This window comes from Eretmochelys imbricata, chromosome 24 (assembly GCF_965152235.1).
Source record: "Eretmochelys imbricata isolate rEreImb1 chromosome 24, rEreImb1.hap1, whole genome shotgun sequence".
In the NCBI taxonomy this organism is placed as follows: Eukaryota; Metazoa; Chordata; order Testudines; family Cheloniidae; genus Eretmochelys; species Eretmochelys imbricata.
In genome coordinates, this window is record NC_135595.1 from 8,377,645 (window position 1) to 8,396,861 (window position 19,217).

Consider the following 19,217-nt stretch of genomic DNA (forward strand, 5'->3'; position numbering starts at 1 on the left):
TGTTTGGGTCTGGCTGGACGGACAGACAGGAGCGGTGTATCCGAGGGGCTGGACGGACAGACAGGAGCGGTGTTTGGGTCTGGCTGGACAGACAGACAGGAGCGGTGTATCCGAGGGGCTGGACAGACAGACAGGAGCGGTGTTGGGGGTGGCTGGACAGACAGACAGAAGCGGTGTATCCGGGGGGGCTGGACAGACAGACAGGAGCGGTGTTTGGGTCTGGCTGGAGGGACAGACAGGAGCGGTGTTTGGGTCTGGCTGGAGGGACAGACAGGAGCGGTGTATCCGAGGGGCTGGACGGACAGACAGGAGCGGTGTTTGGGTCTGGCTGGAGGGACAGACAGGAGCGGTGTATCCGAGGGGCTGGACGGACAGACAGGAGCGGTGTATCCGAGGGGCTGGACGGACAGACAGGAGCGGTGTTTGGGTCTGGCTGGACGGACAGACAGGAGCGGTGTATCCGAGGGGCTGGACGGACAGACAGGAGCGGTGTTTGGGTCTGGCTGGAGGGACAGACAGGAGCGGTGTATCCGGGGGGGCTGGACAGACAGACAGGAGCGGTGTTGGGGGTGGCTGGACGGACAGACAGGAGCGGTGTATCCGGGGGGGCTGGAGGGACAGACAGGAGCGGTGTTTGGGTCTGGCTGGAGGGACAGACAGGAGCGGTGTTGGGGGTGGCTGGACGGACAGACAGGAGCGGGCTGCCGGGACAGACGCACACAGCTGGCCTGGAAGGCTGGTCGGTGTCTCTCAGGCGCGGGGCCAGACCAGCTGTTCCCTCGCCCACCTGGTGTCTCCAACCCCCGGCCGGGGCGGGGCAGGCGGCAGACGGGCTCTCGCCGCCCGGCGGCTGGGCGCAGGCCGGCCCGGAGCGCGGTGCCAAAGGCAGGGGGCACCAGCGAGCCGGGCTCGGGGCTGCAGGGAACCGCGCGTGGCTCCGCCCGGGCCGGACTCAGGTTTCCCCCGCCCCGGATCTCCTCCCTCCCCCGGCGGAGTCTATAGGGCCGGCGGCTCCGGTCCCACCCACAGTCCTGAGCCTCGGTCCCCGCACGCCTGCTGCGCTCCTGCGTCCCAGCCAAGGTGAGTCGGGATCCCCCAGCCCCTCCTGCAAAGAACTGACCGGGGGGGGCAAAGCCCCCGTCTCCGGACACCCCCTGGGGGGCTCTGGGCTGCCTTCCTGCCCCCCAGTCCCTCCTGCAGCGAACTGACCCGGGGGGACAAAGCCCCCATCTCCGGACACCCCCTGCGGGGGCTCTGGGCTGCCTTCCTGCCCCCCAGTCCCTCCTGCAGCGAACTGACCTGGGGGGACAAAGACCCCATCTCCGGACACCCCCTGGGGGGCTTTGGGCTGCCTTCCTGCCCCCCAGCCCCTCCTGCAGGGCACTAACCCCGGGGAGGGGTAAAGCCCCCATCTGTGGACACGCCCCAGCGTGGGGGGCTCTGAGCTTTCTTCTTGCCCCCCCAGCCTGGATGCCTCAGCTGGACGGGGGCGGGGGAGGTGCCGCAGCTCTGCTCTCCCCCCCCCCCGCACCCCCCAGCCAGGAGTCGGAGCGCTGGGGTACCCCAGAGCCTGCTGCTGCAGGAATTGGGGGAGGCTGCAGAAGATGGATTTAGGAGAGGGGAGCCCTAGCCCCGCTGCCCCTGGGGATGGGGGGAGCATAATCCCAGCCGGGGCGCCCCAATCCAGCCCCGCTGGCTGTGAGGGTGGCACCATGCTGTGGTCACTCCCAGCGCTGTAGCTGCTGCTGTTGTCCAGGAGCCCAGAGCACCCAGGGCAGGGACACACCCCGAGGAGCAAGGAGCAGCAGCCTGGGGCGTCACACCCGCGGCGAGAGGGTCTGTCGGTCCGTCATGGGGGCAGAATTATCGGGGACAGGCTCGTTACTATTATCTGCTGGTGCCACTTGTGGGGGCATCATCGATGTTCCCCCCCCCCCCCAACACAGAAAGGGCTCTGGGACGTGTCCCCTCCCTGGGGTCCCGCTCGGGTGTGAATGTTGCCGTGGGACGGAGTGAAGTCTGCACTGGGATGGGATTCTGGGAGCTGCCGCTGGACCCCAGCTTTCTTTGGGAGGCTCAGGTGGATTAGACTTTTAGCATCTAGTGGGGCCCTGTCCTTGTGCCGAAGAGCCGGGCTTGTCGGTTTGTTCTGCACCCCTTTGCATGTGTTGCGTGGGGTGGGGTCTTTCCAGCCCCCTCTTCTTTCCATGCTCCCCTCTGCCCCACAGATCTTGGGTGTGTCTAACCAATGGCAAAGTGCGAAGGTTGCTTTGCTCTTCAGAGCACTCGGACCACACCCCCTTTGCTAGTGCTCAGGATGGAGCCAAACCCACGCCTGGGGGAGCCCCGCTGCATGCAGGGGAGTCACCCCAAAGGGGGAATGTGCCCTGTGTGTGCATGAGTGTAGGTGAGGAACAGCTACTCACGCTACACAGTCCCATTCACGTCAGCCGCCAGTCGGAGCAAGGCCTTCGCGAGCTCATCAACTTTAAGATCAGAAGGGACCATCATGATCTGGTGTGGTCTGACCTCCTGGCACACTGCAGGCCACAGAACTTCTGACAGTCAGGACCGAATTACTCCCTGCTGCAGCGGGATGTGGGGTTCCACTGGTAACTCGCTGCCTGGGGTCTGCCGTGTCCGGAGCACAACTGGTGCGAGCGTCCCACGGTCTGGGAAGCCTGGGCATGGCCCCTGCTCTCAGACACTGGGCAACCGGGAAGCGAGGGGACAGGCCCTTTCTGAGCTTTACAAGGGGATGCAAACAGCTTGAACACTTTCAATGGCTGCTGTGGGGCCAAGGGAGAGGCGCAAGAGAGCCAGATCGGTGCTCCCGCAAGGTACCCCAATGCGATGCTTGCTATAGATAGTACAGCTGCCGTAGAGCGAGCGAGCAAGACGGATCAATGGAGAAGAGAGGTGGTTACGTGCAGGGACGTGTAATCACAGCGTCGAAAGCCAGCCAGTTTTTACCACACGGGGCAGATTCTGAGGACACGCTGTTCTTTTCCAGGTTTCAGAGTAGCAGCCGTGTCAGTCTGTATCCGCAAAAAGAAAAGGAGGACTTGTGGCACCTTAGAGACTAACCAATTTATTTGAGCGTAAGCTTTCATGAGCTACAGCTCACTTCATCGGATGCATTCATGTTCTTTTCCAAGCGCTGCTCAGAAGCTCCAAGGATCCAGGCTTCCAGCCGGAGTTGCTTTTCTTGCTGGGAGCCTGGTTTGATTCATAGATACCAAGGCCACTTCTCCTTTTGAACTAGAACAGATCTTTCTTTAAAAAAAAAACCCACCCAATCTTGAGATAAAAGTGGCTGGTGATGGAGAATCCACCCTGACTCCTGGTCAATTGTTCCAATGGTTAATTGTACTCACTTGTTAAAAATGTATGACTTATTTCAAATATTTGTTTGCCACCTCCCTGCTTGCTGCTCTCTCTCTGCACAGCGCCGGTTTCCTTGTTGGGGCTGGGCTGGGGTTGCCCTGCAGAGGGAGATGCCCTTTGGGAATGCTCCAGATGCTCCCCTGACTCATCCCAGTGGAATTGAGTTCCACCCATTTTGTGCCGGTGTGTGTGGGTAGGCTCCCATTTCTAAGGACCCAGACTTTGTCACTGGGCATGTCCCGGGCAGGGAGGGACGGAGAGCTGGGTCCGTGACTTGGCTGAATAACCCTTTGGGAAGAAGGCTCCCTCCCGCTTCACTCACAGTCTGGATTCCAGTCCAGTGCCTGCTCTGGGAAGGCTCCTTTCAATAGGATCTCTCTGATCTGCTCCTCAGAACCTGCCCTTGGGCTGGAGGCTGCCTCAGGCAGGATCTTAGGGGTGGTGTTGTTCTCAGACTGAGAATGGTGCACGCCCTGCCAGACTCTAGCGGACAGAACAATGCAGCGGAGCTGGCATGAGCCCCAGCTGACGATCCAGGAACAGAGGTCCTTTGAGGAGACTTGCATTCCAGCCCCCCTTCTTTCCTGGATCTGGAGGGATGGGCCTGCCACTCTGTTCCCGGAGCTTTTTCCAAGTGAAGTTCGAATGTGGAGCTGATGAGGGGCTCTGGCCAATTTTCCAGGCAAGCAGCCCCGAGCACAGTGGGCACAACTGCCAAGCTGGGCTGGGCTTCCTGTTTTTCCCATGGAGGTTTTCAGACACCAGCTGCAAATCTCAGGGCAAAGCAAATGCAGAACTAAGGAGGGCCAAGGGCCAGATCCTCAGCTGGTGCCAGTTGGCATTGACCTCAGTGGCACTATACTGATTCACACCAGCTGGGGATCTGGCCCACTGGCTTCAGTGGTGCTACAGGACAGTCCCCAGGCCTGGCAAGGAGCAGGCTGCAATCCTGCTGAGACAGACGCTGCTCTGAAAGGGAATACAAAAACCGCTCCGCTCTAAGGCAGCCCTGCTGTGTTTGGATAATTCAGTCCGAATGCTGTGTCCTTATTTATCATGTTGCATCCGAAGACCTCACAGGAGAGGCAGCATTTCACAGATGGGGAAACCGAGGCACGGAGCCTCACTCCATGGTCGCACGGGCGGAGTCAGAAATAGAACCTGGAGTCCTGCCCCCCAGCCATGTGCTGTAACCAGTAACCATCCCAGAGCCAGGAATAGAACCCAGAAGCCCTGTCTCTGCACTTCTCTAACCACTCCCACCAGGAAAGAGAACCCAGGAGTTCTGGCTCTCAGTCCATTGCTCTAATTACTAGGCCACACAGCTATTACTAGGCATCCTTGTGTCCACTCTTGACATTTTATGGCCAGTTTTACAATATTTGGTGTTTTACTCAAAGCCCCAGTTTCTGGAGCCATGGCCCAGAGCCTCAAAGGTATTTAGGCCCCTAACTCCCATTGATTGGTTGATTTCAGGATCTGGGACCATGAGAACCTGAGCTTTCTTTTTTAAAAAAAAAGATACTTTCTGGCCAACAACTAGAGCGTCCCTGAGGTAGGGCCTCTGCTTTGGAAAATGTGGGCCTTCCCCCCTCTGGGCCTCGGTTATGTGGCTAATGACACTAACCCTCCTCTGCAAAGTGCTTTGAGATCTGCAGATGCAAGCCCTATAAAAGAGCTCAGTGTTGTTATGATCCGTGCTTCCCAAATGGTATTTAACTGGGAGATTCGTCTTTTTCTTCCAGTGATTTGCAACAGGCTATCCAGGGGCTGTCTCTTTGCTCTGTATTTGTACAACACCTAGCATGGCTGGGCCCTTGCCGACAACTGGGCTACTAGATGCTACTGCTATACAAACGGATCATCCTAGTGCAACTCACTAGAAGGGGACATTTTGCTATCATGCTTACCTGACCCCTATGGCTGTAGTATCTGAGCATCTCCCAGTCTTTGGTGTATTTATCCTCACAGCGCCCATTTTACAGATGGGAAACTGAGGCAACGAGGAGCTAAGTGACCCACACAGGAAGCCTGTGGTGAGGCAGGGACTTGAACCCAGGGCTTTCAAGTGCCAGGCTAGCATCTGACCGAGAATGGGTGGTGTCAGGGTTCCCTCCCCACTCTGAACTCTGGGGTACAGATATGGGGACCCGCATGAAAGACCCCCCTCCCAGCTTATATTTACCAGCTTAGGTTAAAAACTTCCCCAAGGCACAAATTCCTTTCCTTGTCCTTGGATGGTACTGCTGCCACCACCAAGTGATTTAAACAAACATTCAGGGAGGGGCCACTTGGAGCCATATCCCCCAAGCCCCTTCACCCCCTTTCCTGGGGAGGCTTGAGAATAATATACCAACCAATAGGTTAACAAGGTGAGCACAGATGCTTGGGGTTTTAGGACACTAAAAACCAATCAGGTTCTTAAAAGAAGAACTTTATTATAAAGAAAAAAGTCAACAAAGCACCTCTGTAAAATCAGGATGGAAGGTCATTTTACAGGGTAATAAAAAGATTTAAAACGCAGAGGATTCCCCTCTAGGCTCAACTTCAAAGTTACAAAACAGGAATAAATCTCCCTCTTAGCATAGGGAAAATTCACAAGCTAAAACAAAAGATAATCTAATGCATTTCCTTGCTATTGCTTACAATTTCTGGAATTTTATCTGTATCATTTCCGTAGGAGCTGGGTTACCTGCTTGGTCTCTCTCTTTGTCCCGAGAGGGAACAAAAAAAGAGCACAAACAAAATCTTCCCCCTTCCCCCAGCTTTGAAAGTATCTTCTTTCCCCATTGGTCCTTCTGGTCAGGAGTCAACTAGGTTAATTGAACTGATTAACCCCTTACATGTAAGTGATTCTGTACCTCTGGCCAGGAGGGGCTTGATATTACTGCATACATAAAGGTGGTTACCTTTCCCTTTATATTTATGACAGGTGGGAAGGGGTCTCCATGAAGAGCTTTGTCCCTGGCGTTCCCCTCCCCATCCCCAGGCTGGTTGGGTGTCATCCTGCGCAGTTCCTCTGCTATCTGTCCCCAGCTTTGGTGGCTGTGCTGACTGTTTGAGGCAGCAGAAAACCCACCAGCCCAGGACAGGTTGATCCTGCTCCTGGATGGAGATGGAAAAACCTGAGTCATTTCCTCAGAGGCTCTGCTGGCTACTTTTCAGCAGGGCTGGAAAATACTAGCTCAGGCCGGGCAGGGGCAGGGAGGACACCCTGGGATGGAGGGTGGGTGGGGTGTGGTGACCTGCACTGCTCCAGTGTGGACTGCAGTTTCAGGGGGAGAGGAGAACCTGGCCAGAAACAACAGAGTCCTGTTTATCACACATCAGGATTATTTTTCCATCCTGCCCTGGGTTTATTTTTCCATCCCGCCCTGTCAGCAAACAAACCCTGTCTGCGTGGGGCCCCAGCAAACTCCCACCGCTGGGTTGGGGCTGGAGCTTTAGATGCTGTTTCATTGTATTTGCTCAGACGCTCTCATTATAGGCTTTGCCCTGCCCTGGGTTGGACAGGCAGGGGACAAACACAGCTCCCGAGGAATACTGGCTTGGCTGCGTCCCTCCTGTCTTGCTGTTTGTCACCCACCTGTTACACAACTGGAATTGGGGAGTTTTTCCCTTGCTACGGGCCCCACACTTCCCACCCCAGCCTCTATTCTAAAGGATGGCATGAGCACTGCATCCATGGGAAATGGACCAGAGAGAACAATATGGCCTGAGGGAATAGATGAGTTGGGGCCCTCATTGGAGACGGGTCTGCATCAGGACCTCAAGCCACGCTTCTCCCCCAGTTTCAGAGTCGTATCACTTCCAAGTGCCCCGTTCGACTGGCCACGGTACCAGGATCTCCACAGCTAGAAGCATGAGATGCGACAGCCCAACCTAAGCCTCTCTAGCTGGCCATGTAACATGCTCTCGCACCCACTCCACAGTGGGTCACGCAGGGATAACACAGGAACAGAGGAGAATGGAAGGTCGGTCCCCACGCCAGATGGTGGCCATGTGGTCAGAGGAGCTGAACTCGGCGGCTGGAATCTCGTCACAGCAGCTGGTAGGATTCTGCAACCATCAAGCTCGACCCCAGATGGGACGCCCGGCCTGAACTCCAACCCCCTCAGTCCATCTCTGGCCTGACACCGCCAGACGTTCACCTACGAAGGGGGTCAAGGACCCAATCGCTTTGATTTTGGAGCCTGCCCGATCCCCTCTGCCTGCCCTCCGGGGTTTTCCTCTTTCTCCCAAGGCCGAATGGCGAAACGACTTCCCGGAAAGGCTGCGGTAGCTCGGATCGGCAGAGATAGAGGAGAGGCGGCTGGGCTCGCTCCCATCTCCTCGCGAGGAGTCTGCGCGAGGCGAAGTGGCCCAGGAGGGGCCGAGATTACGGCCCCCAAAAGATAATGTTGAGCTCTGAGGCGCGGCCTGTTGGCCAGGTTTTGCGCCCTGAGCTTGGAGTGATGGCAGGGCTCTGCTAATTCACCCCAAGGGGCGAGAGGACAGGGGAGAACTGCCGAATGCCATGGGCAATAGCATGACCAGTGTCGCAGGCGGGCGCCAGGCAGAAGTCGCCCCTAGGAAGGAGCAAGTGTCCGCCATGAGGCGGGCTGTTAACTCGTGCATCCGTGCCCTAGAACTCGTGCAACTTGTGCATCCGCCTTTGCAATGGAACAGCAGAGGACTGGGACCATGTCTTCCGAAGGGGGCCAAAATAACGGTCCCCGGGGAGGAGGAAAAATGGCAGCTGTGAGCGTGGTGAGATTTTTTGCGGCTGTCCTTAAAAGCCGAGAACAGGCTGAGGGCCTCTTTGGTGTAGCTCCAAAGCCATCACAAATGCCCAGGTGGGCCAATGACTGCCTGGCAAAGGAACGAGGCCTGGGCAGAGCAGGCGGCATGCCCCGTGCACTGGCTGCTGGCTCCCTTCGTTTATCCCACTGTACCCTGGGGGAGGCCAGGAACGTTTCCCCCAACGCTGAGCATTTGGAACCAACATCCCTCAGACTTCAGAGTCTTCCAAAGAAATCCCTGCTCCGCCGGATGGGAGCAGGCTGGGTGCCAGGTCAGTACCCCGCCCCACACAGACCCCTTTGCGTGTCTCAATGCTCAGGGATGACGCGGTTCGCTCCTAATCCCTTCCAAGGGGCTCAGAGCCGCGCGTGGAGCAGAGAAGGGATGTGCGTGTGGAGGACTTGCTGTGCACTAGTGGAATCGCTTGTACCTCATGTTTGTTGGCACACGGATGCACTAAGTGTCTGCGGGGCTCCTTTCCCTAGGGTCCCCGATGGAGGGCAGCAGCTGTTAACACCCCTGGGTGCATGTATCCCAGAAGGGAGTCCTTCCCCTCCCTTTGCATTCCTCTGGGTGGGGTGGGGAGCGCACACGCCTTGCGATCAGCACTCTGAGGCCTGCCGAGCATGTGGTTGACGTTGGGGGGTGATTTTGCTCTCTGGGAGGCGTTCTTGGCCAAAGTCCCTTGGCTCCCCAGAGGAGGAAGCTGCTGCTCAGCTTGCAGCAATCTGCTGCCCGCTCTGGAACGGATTCCCTTGAGCAAACTTTTTAACCCTTACCCTGCCAGCGGAGCCTTTATGCTGGCGAATTCTCCATGGCGCTGTCCATCCCGAGGCGCTGCGGGTTGGCTCATCCGTTATCCCAGCCCATCAAGCGTCCCCATCGCTCTCCCACCAACATGCCCCGCCCACATACTCAGGGGACCCCCTCTGGAGGTTGGAGAGGGAGTTCTCTGCTGGGACAGGAGGACACATTATAAGGATGCTCTCCGTGCCGGGAATGTTTGGCCACTAAGAAAGGGACTGAGACCCAGCAAACACGTTGCACGTGAGACACACCCAGCATCAGTGAGATGTTGTTACTGATGTATTTGCACCAGATGACCAGGGAAAGAGAGGTTCCATGTCCCATTCACACTTCCTCAAGCCAGCTGGTTCCCTCTGTCTGTCGTCTCATCTATCTCTACTTTTTAAAGGAAGGAGCATCCCAAGGCATGTTACCACGTACACCATCAAGACAGGGCTATATTCTTGTAAAACACCAAAAAGGGATCCCGGCAGAAAAGCTGCTTTCACCCACAGCAAAGATGGCTCGAGGAGGACTTTTTTAAAGAGCTTTGGAAGCGATTACTCTTCCCCCACCCCTGGAGGCCCTACTCATGGGATTGCAGCATTTGCTCCACGCCCCTGTTCTCACTTCTCTTCGCTACCCAGCAGTGTACGAGGCAGTTGGATTTGGCAATGGATCAAAGTCTCCCGTTCCTGGTGGGGGGGCAGAGAAAGGAATCTTCCCTTGAAAGACTTTGCTTTGACAATTCATAAAAAAAATCCACAACGTTTACCAACCAGCCTTGCTTTCCCTACTGACTCTGGTCAAGTCTTTCTGTTAAGCTTGCTCTCCAGACATCCGCTGCTCCGTATGGCTGTGTAGTGTACAGGGTAACCAGTTTGGGGACACACATGCTGCTAGGCATGGCTCCTGGGTATTTTAAGACCTGTCAGGTTTCTCCTTAGCCTGGACATGCATCTCGGCTATACACCCACTCCACTAGTTGCATCCTGCTCACCCCCAAATTACCCCAGGAAATAGGAATCGTCTTTACTTCCTGTCCCAAGCTGCTGTGAATCACATATTCATAGATGCTAGAGAGGGGGAGGGGGCGAGAAGCCCTCTTACATCACCCACTCCATCCCCTCTCAGGGGGATTGATCGCTGTGGGACATTCTCTAATGTCTTGCTGCATAGCGTTACCATGAGTTGATAAACAGCTGCCATGTTCCACCCCAGAGGTGATTGCATTTTAGTGGTGGGAGAAGTGTTCCTGGAATATACAGGCTGGAAATCTGCCCTAGGATACGTGCGCTGGGCAGCTTTTGGCTCATAATTTTATTAAGTAGTTTGCAGAGATTGTTGAGCTCCTAAGGATCTTGCTACGAAAGGCATAAGATAGGAAAATCAGCTGTTAGCCGTGTCTTTTGCTTTTATATTAAGCTTGTCTCAGGTGAGTTTCATGGGGATTTATATTTTGAACAATTAACTGTGGCTCAAAGCACAAGTTCTTGACCTTGACGCAGGAATAAGGGGATAAAATTCCATGTCCTGGTCCTGTGCTAGGTCAGATTAAATGATCATAATGGACCTTTCTGGCTCTGAAATCTACGAATCTCTCCGCAGTACGTTATGAGTCAGTTTTTAACCCAGGGGCAGGCAAACTTTTCGGCCTGAGGGCTGCATCGGGTTTCGGAAATTGTATGGAGGGCCGGTTAGGGGAGGCTGTGCCTCCCCAAACAGCCAGGCATGGCCTGGCCCCCGCCCCCTACTTCTTGCCCCCTGATGCCCCCCCCACCCCAGGACCCCTGCCCCATCCAACCCCCCTGACCACCCCCGGGACCCCCGCCCCGACTGCCCCCCCCCCCGAGACCCCTGCCCCCATTCAACCTCCCCATTCCCCGCCCTCTGACCGCCCCGACCCTTATCCACACCCCCGCCCCCTGACCATCCCCTTGAACTTCCCTGCCCTCTATCCAAACCCCCTGCTCCCTGCCCCCTTACCGCGCTGCCTGGAGCCAGCCACACACTGCGCTGCACAGAGCACCGAGCTGCGCTGCCCCAGGACCTCACAGCCCCCCGCCCAGAGGATTGTGCCAGAGGCGCAGTGAGCTGAGGCTGCGGGGAGGGGTACAGCAGGGGAGGGGCCGGGGGCGAGCCTCCCGGGCCAGGAGCTCAGGGGCCGGGCAGGAGGGTCCTGCGGGCCGAACGTGGCCCACGGGCTGTAGTTTGCTCACCTCTGTTCTAACCATTTCTCACCAGTGCTTTAACCCAGGGTTTCCCTTGAAAATACCTAAACCATCTCTAAAGTTTCAAGGCATCAGGCGACCTGGACAGAAATAGCTGGGAGACGTAGTCGTTTCCCTAGTGCTGGAACACGAAAGAAAAATCACAGCGATTGTCCAGTCACTCCCCCTTTTTCTAATTTAAACCAAACTCTCCACGCTGCCCCCATCCAAAGCAGGTTTTTGTCCCATAAACTGTATTGTGAGTTAGGAGAGTATAGTTACCCTGGTACATTTTGTTCTCCTTTTGGTGTTCTAGAATGTCCTGCCTTTGGGGTGAGACTGTGTATTGTATCAGTTTGATCGGGGGTTAACTGCTGAGGCGGGAAGGAATTTATTGTGCAATGAAATCCTTCGCTCCAGCTGCACAAGCCAGCGACTGTGAGCATCGTGCCGAGCAGAGCTAAAATGGGAAGGAAGTCCAGAGGTTTGGACGTTGATCCGACCTTTATCCCAACTCTCCTGGCCTCTCTAGCGTCTGCCTCTCTGTGTCCCAGCAGTTCTCCACCTCCTCTAAAAACTAGGCAGATGTAGAAATACGACAACGTTGGCAACAGGTTTTTGAACCCACGGAAAGTTTCCATTCGGGTCTGAGCGCTCAGAACCCACAGGGATGGCTGCCTGCGGGAGTAAGAACCTAACTAGCTAGCAGCTTTGGCAGATGTATTAGAATTCAAGTTAGAAACGAGGCACCGGTTTTTAATCATAAGGGTGCAAACTACTGAGGGGAACAGTGGATTCTCCATGTCGTGATGTCTTCAGATCCAGCCTGGAGGCCGTTCTGGAAGATGCATTAGTCAAACGTTATTGGGCTCAATACAGGGGTAGAAGGGTAAAGCTCTGTGGCCTGCAATATTCAGGAGGTGAGAAGAGATGATCTAATGGGGACCCTTCTGACCTCAAAAACTACAAATCCGAACGGCACAGTCCACGTCCCTCATAGTAATTAGCATGGGGAGGTCCTGCTCCTTGGGATAAAACTGAGTTCAGCTATTGAGACAAAACAAAGCTAACTGTTGTCTGTGCTATTTCTCTCCGCTTGGGCAGGCTCAAAAGACCCGCGCAAAGATGCCGTCTCAGATGGAACATGCCATGGAGACACTGATGTTCACCTTCCACAAATTCGCCGGTGACAAGAACTACCTGACGAAAGAAGATCTCCGGGTGCTGATGGACAAGGAGTTCCCTGGGTTTTTGGATGTGAGTCAGAAATGCCGATAAGCTCATTTGCTGATTAATCCCTTCTGTCACGGTCCATTGAGGGACTTGGCTCGTCCCAGTGGCTGGTGATTTGGGGGCGGGGGGGCGACGCTCATCCCTCCAGGCCAGGACTGAGCAATGATGCTCCAGGGTGGTGCTAGGGGGCGCTGTGCAGCTGGAAGCACCTTCAGAGGCAAAATTAAGGTCCCAACCGGTTTATACTTTAGCTGGTTTTTACAAGTCAGGGTAAGGTGTTCAGGTACCATATCAGAGAAGTCAGACAGAGCAGGGAGGACGGGCAAATGGACTAGATGGGACAGGACAGACAAGGGTCAAAAAAGAAAGAGCGTAGGATCCAGACAGACAGAGTCCCGGTCAAATTCCAGGTTGAGTGATTATAATTTTTCCAGCTAAACTCCTCTCACTTCAAATGAAGAAACTATTCTGCCCTCAAAATGAGGGCATGACCCAGCTGGCCTCTCAGTGCTGCCGCAGTAGCCGTGTAAAATAATGCTCGGACGATTTCCCCTCCGAAAAATTCTTCTTTGACTCGCTCAATCAAAGCCAGCTATGGAATTTAGCTCTTCAGCTTGCTGTTTGTTCACGTCAAAGGAAGCCACGTGGCAAAGGCAGCTGACTGGCTTTGAAAACCTCAGCCTGGGTGCATGGCTTTTGGCATAAGCTGGCTGCCAGGCTTCTCCCCAGAGGTGGCTGCATTTCCCCAGTATGGGATAGGCTTTAGGGGGGAGGTGTGGTGGGCTCCTTCCTGCTTCACTGCTGCCTTTGAAGTGGAGGGAGGGGAGGGGCCAGGATGAATGAGGAGGAGCTGTCTCTGGGCTGAGATCTGCCCTGTTACCCCAGGGCAACTCCACCTCGAGTCCCTACGGGTTGTACTGGAGAATTTGGCCCTCCGGGCTTCTAGCCCCAAGATGCTCTCACTCTTGTCTCTCGAAAAGGCCTGATCATATTGAAGCCAGTGGCCATGTTCCCATGGCTTTGGATTGGCCCCGGCATTGGGTTTGAAAACTCCCAGCTGCGGCACGGAGAGGCAAGTGGCCCCTTCGCCCCCTCCCAGCCCCTGTGGCATTCATGCACCGCGGAAGCCAGGACTCACAACCGCCTCCAGCAGAGGAGGCTCTGCAGGGGTGGGGTCGCTGCTGCACTCGATTCCCTGCCATTTATCAGCTCGCGGGTGACACAGACAATGGGGAGAGGCTCTGGGCAGCGTGTTCCCTTCCTGATAAATGATGCATCGTCCAAGACAATAGCATTTTGGTAACAACCTGCTATGTGCTGGGCTATTAATAACCCTGCAGCCTGGTGCACTGCGTTCTCCCTGCTCCTTGGCTGTCCAAAGCAAGAAGACGGCTGCAGGACAGACCTGTGAGAATGGCAGGTGGGCAGCGCTCCCCCCTCCTGCCCCCCCAATAAATCTCCCGAGCACCCAGCTGCGATCCTGTAACTGAGGAATGACACAATGTCTGAGCAGCGGCTGGAGTCGCCTCTCAGGAGGTGTAATACAGCATGAATAACATGGAGCAGTCAAGTGACTTGCCCAGGATCAGACAGTTAGTCAGTGGCAGAATTGGAAATACGACCCAGGAGCCCAGGCTCCCAACCCCCCGCTCTCACCATTAGGCAATGCTCCCTCCCGGGGCTAGGCATCCCAAGGTTCTTGTAGATAACTGTCTTCCCCGCCTGCGTCTCCTGAGCGTCTAGCGTTCACAGAGGCCAGGTTATTATGCAAGCTGATGTGCGTGGCACAGGCTGATACAATCAGAGATTGGTATTTAATGCTCCAGCCCCAGGGTATCCATCCCACTGTGTGGATGCATATTGAGATCATCGGCAATTAACCAGTGCTCTGTAGTCCTCCCGTTACCCCCTGCCCCAGGGATACAGTCACCTCCATGGCAGGGCCTCACCTGCAGCTGGCTAAGCTCAGCTGGCATAAGCAGGTGCCACCCAGTGGCATTGCTCCTGCGAACCCCAAGGCTGGATGTGGCCCATCCCCTGTAACTGATCTAGTCTGGGTTTTCAGAGGCACCTAAATCCCATGGGCTGTCAAGGACAGCTGTGTGCCTAACTCCCTTCAAAGCCCCAGCCTTGCTTTTACCGCCACGAGAGCAATCAGAGACATGGGGCCAGCTTCTGATCCCAGCGGCACCGGCGTAGATCCAGAGTGAATGCAGGGACAGGACTGAGGTTGCTGTAGGGGATGTATTCTGACCTCAGGTACCCCATTGTAATTCTCGAATGACGCCCTCAAGGTCCACGTTGACACCAATATTTGGGAGATCTGAACCTGTGCTTGGTCCTCTCACCTAATTCAGTGCTTGGCTCCTTGCTGATGCGCGTCAGTCCAGGTGTATGGGGTAGAGAGCAGAGCTAAGAGGTCCTCGGCTGGAGTGGCAACAGCCTGGAGCAGCTGGAACACACACGCTGCTGCTTATCACGCACAGCCGGGCTCACGGCTTGGGGTTCTGTTTCCTCAGTCTGTAAAGCAAACACTGTGGTTGCTTGCAGATGGTGGGCCGGGCGCAGAGCTCACCAGCCATTGCTTTGTGTGAACCCACTGGATAAGCTTGGCGGGTGGCCTGGATGCACAGAGTTTATTTGTTTATTTGTTTATTGCAAGCCATGGGGCAAAAGGTTCCTCCCACCTGCATCTTCCAGACCCCTTGTGCTTGGACTCAGGGGGCCCAGGCCTTGGTACAGGGTGAAATTTCACTGCCAGAGCACAGAAATCGATGTCCTCCAGGATCACATCCAGAATGTCTCATTAGAAGAGATCCTAGAAACCAGAGCGAAAAGCCCATGTCCCCAGCCCTGGGCGCGCACACTCCTTGCAATGCATGTGCCAGCTTTAAATGTCTCCTTCCTCTGCCTGGGAGACCGTCCCATTGCAACAGATCCTGCGGGAAACAGTGCCTGCCATTCATTCTAAGTGCTGCACGCCTACATCACAGTTAGCATTCACACTACATTGGAGCAATGCCACTGTGGATTTACCACCCCCACCCCCCAATCGAAAGACAAAATATACAGGAACTTACCTATCAAGACACTGGAAATCTGAGGAGTGGGGACTAGGGCTCAGGACTCCTGGCATCTGTTTCCTTCTCTAGGAAAGGAATGTTTGGACAGTGGTTCGAGCAGGGGTTCTAGTTCCAGCTCTGCTACTGACTCACTGTATGACCCTGCCCAAGTCACTTAACTGCCCTGTCATTCAGTTTCCCACTCATAAAGTTCACCTGCCTCCCAGAGATGTGCAGTGAGCCTTGGTGAAAGGTTGTGATGCGCTCTGAGATCCTTTAGCAGCCCAGAAGTGTAAAATGGTGCTATTGATTTCCCTGGAAACTTTCTTCAAGACTCATTTTAAATACTCAAATGCTGAGCATTGCCGCTGTCCCTACCTGAGATCTGAACCCTCAAGAGCACACTGAGGAGCTATTTGTACTCGTGACCCTTCACGGACCAGGACCCCGTTGTGCTGGGCATGACAGGATGATTTTGGATGGTAGAGCTGAGAATAATGAGAGGACATTAAGAAAAAGGAAACTTAGGTGAAGGCAGGAGAAGTTTCCAGACACTGAACCAGATCCTCAATTGGTGTAAATCTGCCTAGATTCATTGACTTTAATAGAGCAACACTGATTGACGTCAACAGAGAGTCTGGCCCGGTGAGAGCTGCCTAGGAGGTGATCCATCTAAACTCTTGTGGTTCAGGCCATGAGCTAACCTCTAAGTGATGGGGTTAGGAGGAGATTTTCCCTGGTAGCAGGTTATCCCATCATCAGTTCAGGCTCTCTTGCATCTGCCTGTGAAGCAGCTGGTGCCGGAGACAGAATACCGGGCTAGGTGGGCCCTGATCTGCTCTCTTCTGACAGTCCTCATGTTCCCACGGGATGTAGTGAAAGCTACATGACTTCGGACATTTAAAAGCAGTAGGAAATGTACCACTGGGTCCGGTCGTGGGTGGGGAAGAGACTAAATGATCTACTAGGTGCTTGATCACATGCCTAATGGAAACCGGCAGCTGTGGGTTCCAAGCCTTCCCAGGGCAAGGAGCCCGCAGGAACCACAGCTTCATCAGTACGTCGTGCACGCAGCGCTCAGAGGGCTGGGCCCATTGGCGTCCTTAGCTCCGGCCGCGGGGGGTGAAAGGAGAAGCATTTTTGAAAGCTAGTTTACATTCGCTGCTCAGCGTTTGTATCTCGCTCAGGACGGGAGCGTTGCCTGATGTGTGCTACACAAGGAGGAGACTCACGCCAGCACAGGGTCTGAAATCCACATGTGCACCCCTTGAGCTTCTGTACAGGGCGGGGGGAGTTTTACTACTAGTCACCGTGGTTCAGCATAGGATATAGGCCAGTCAGTTTCGGGGGAATGCACCGGCCTGTCTGAGTTATGAACACTGCAGGGAGTGGAGGGAGAAAGAGTTTGAAGCTAAATTAAAAGATTGTTGTTAGTTATTACCGGGGCTTGGGGGTGTTCAATGCACCACTAAGGAGACTGCCCACGACCCAAGGAACTTGCACAGTTTTAGGGCCCCAGTTCCAAGCTGATTCATGAAGGCAGCCCCTCCCATCCACTCAGATTGGAGCCTGAAAGACCGGCACAGGGAAACTAGGATGTATGGGGAATGTCAGAGCAGGGAGAAAGTGGAAGGACTGGGCAGCATGTGTCTTTTTAAAGAGATGCCCAGATGCCACAATGATGGGCACTATACAAAGCCCCACACAGATAAGCTATGGGAACACTGAGATGGATGGAAGGATGAACAGATAGATGATGGGATGTGGAGCCACTGGGATGGACAGAGGGATGAATGGATATGGAGCCAGTGGGATGGAGGGATGAACAGATAGATGAAGGGATATGGAGTCAGAGGGATGGATGGATGGATGGATATGGGGAGCCCCTGGGATGGACAGAAGGATGGATGGATGGATATGGAGCCAGTGGGACAGAGGGATGAACAGATAGATGATGGGATAGGGAGCCACTGGGATGGACAGAGGGAGGGATGGATATGGAGCCAGTGGGACGGGGGGATGAACAGATAAATGAAGATCTATGGAGCCACCAGCATGGATGGACACACAAACAGGCTCCCACGCTCTTGCTACGAAGCAGATTCAGCCAGGAGAAAATTCAGCTCCATTTACTCACAGCCCCCCTCTGCTTTTTCTTTCATGTATTTTCCCTTCCCAGAACCAGAAAGACCCCATGGCTGTGGATAAAATCATGAAGGACCTAGACCAGTGCCGGGACGGCAGAGTCGGCTTCCAGAGCTTCTTCTCGCTAGTGGCTGGGCTGACCATCGCGTGCAACGACTACTTTGTGGTACACATGAAGCAGAAGGGGAGAAAATGAAGAGGTGACAGGAGACACCCCCCTTCCCCTGCCTAACTCCTAAACCCCGAGCCATATAAAGAGGGCCATATTGAGGCCTGGATCTGAGCTCCCAGCTGGCCACTGACACCAATGGAAAGTTGGGCATGTGGATCAAGGACACAATGTGACCCTCTGAATGTGCAAACAGACTCACGAGTTGCCATATAACAGGCAAGAGAGAGCCTGCTATCCCCGCCCCAGAGCAGCTTATGATTTCTATATTGTATCCATGCCTTGCCTTACAATAAAGAATCCCTCCCTTTGTTTTTTTTTTTAAATCCCAACAGCATATAGTTTTTTTTCTCTGCACCGGCCTTGTCTGATCTGCGTCACTCTAGAGCGAGTCCTGAAGGGTGCAGGAACCACAGCTCTGGCACGATAAATCGGAGACGATGGAGTTTGCAAACTTCCAGAGCAGCTGCATAGAGCATTCTGGAGACACACATAAAGCTGGCACAGGGGCACCTGAGCTTTGAGACACTGAGGGTCACGGGGGGGAGGGGCTTGCCTAATTTGCATACATTTGCATGGCTTTAAATAAAAAGAGCACTTTTTAAAGAGCCTGCAAAAAAGTGTATGCAGCATACAGTGCTTGCTGCCCTAATACAGTCTCCAGGAAGTGCATGCAATGCCCCCTCCCTCGCACACTCCAAAACACGTGTGTGCTCCCAGAAACACCCACCGACATCCACGCCAAGTCCAGTGAAGTGGGATTTGCACTGGCCGAGTTCAGGCGTGTTCAAAGTGCACCAACCCCATCGTTTCAAGCTGATACAAATACAGCTTCAGATTTGGAAATCTGGCTGTGCAAAAGAGCCAGCTTGCACGCTCCCTGGCCCACATCGGGGCCTGCGTTTGAATCAGCTTGAGACAATGAGGCTGGTGCATTGTCTCTTTTTGTTTTGGCATGATCCAGATGAACCGCGAGCCAGCTCTAGAGCCGCCCATCCCTCTGCCCCAATCCAAAAGAGAAATCTCTGCCATGAGCCTGAGCAGAACAGATGTGGAAACAGCGCTGGGATTTCAGACCAAGCAAACGGCCAAGTGCCGGCTCAGAAACCCAGTGCAAAGGGCATGACTGTGGAAAGAGGCAACTGCTTCCCACCACGCGCCATTGTCTGAGTGCGGCACCCGGAGCATGGTGCCCCTCTTGTATCTTTAACGGCAAGAGACGCTCTGGCCCTTGCCTGCCAATCAGTTTTAACAGAGCCTACCCACTGAGGCCAGGACAGGATTTTCCAGCAGGTTCGTTCGTGTGACTGCTACGCAGTACATGGCTTCCATGCAGCAGGACAACTCTGGGACAGCCCTAGGGTGGCCAATTGTGGTCGGACATATTCCTGGAAGTTTCATCACATGACATAATCTCGAATGAAAGTTTAATCTTTAATTCCT

At 54.7% G+C, this 19,217-nt stretch overlaps 1 protein-coding gene across 1 annotated transcript; it reads left to right on the forward strand.

Annotated features, from left to right (window-relative positions):
- The first annotated feature begins 970 nt into the window (after positions 1 to 970).
- Positions 971 to 18,100, forward strand: S100A10 (S100 calcium binding protein A10). The gene is made up of 3 exons (XM_077841162.1): positions 971 to 1,080; positions 12,270 to 12,422; positions 17,640 to 18,100. The coding sequence occupies exons 2-3, from the start codon at positions 12,291 to 12,293 to the stop codon at positions 17,799 to 17,801; spliced, it is 294 nt and encodes a 97-aa protein (XP_077697288.1). The 5' UTR covers positions 971 to 1,080; positions 12,270 to 12,290; the 3' UTR covers positions 17,802 to 18,100.
- The last annotated feature ends 1,117 nt before the right edge of the window (positions 18,101 to 19,217 follow it).

Excerpts from the sequence above, each read along its gene's own strand:
- S100A10 (XM_077841162.1), top strand. The coding sequence starts at position 12,291 with ATGCCGTCTCAGATGGAACATGCCATGGAGACACTGATGTTCACCTTC. Across the intron at positions 12,423-17,639 it reads AGTTCCCTGGGTTTTTGGAT|AACCAGAAAGACCCCATGGC; the intron begins GTGAGTCAGAAA and ends TTCCCTTCCCAG.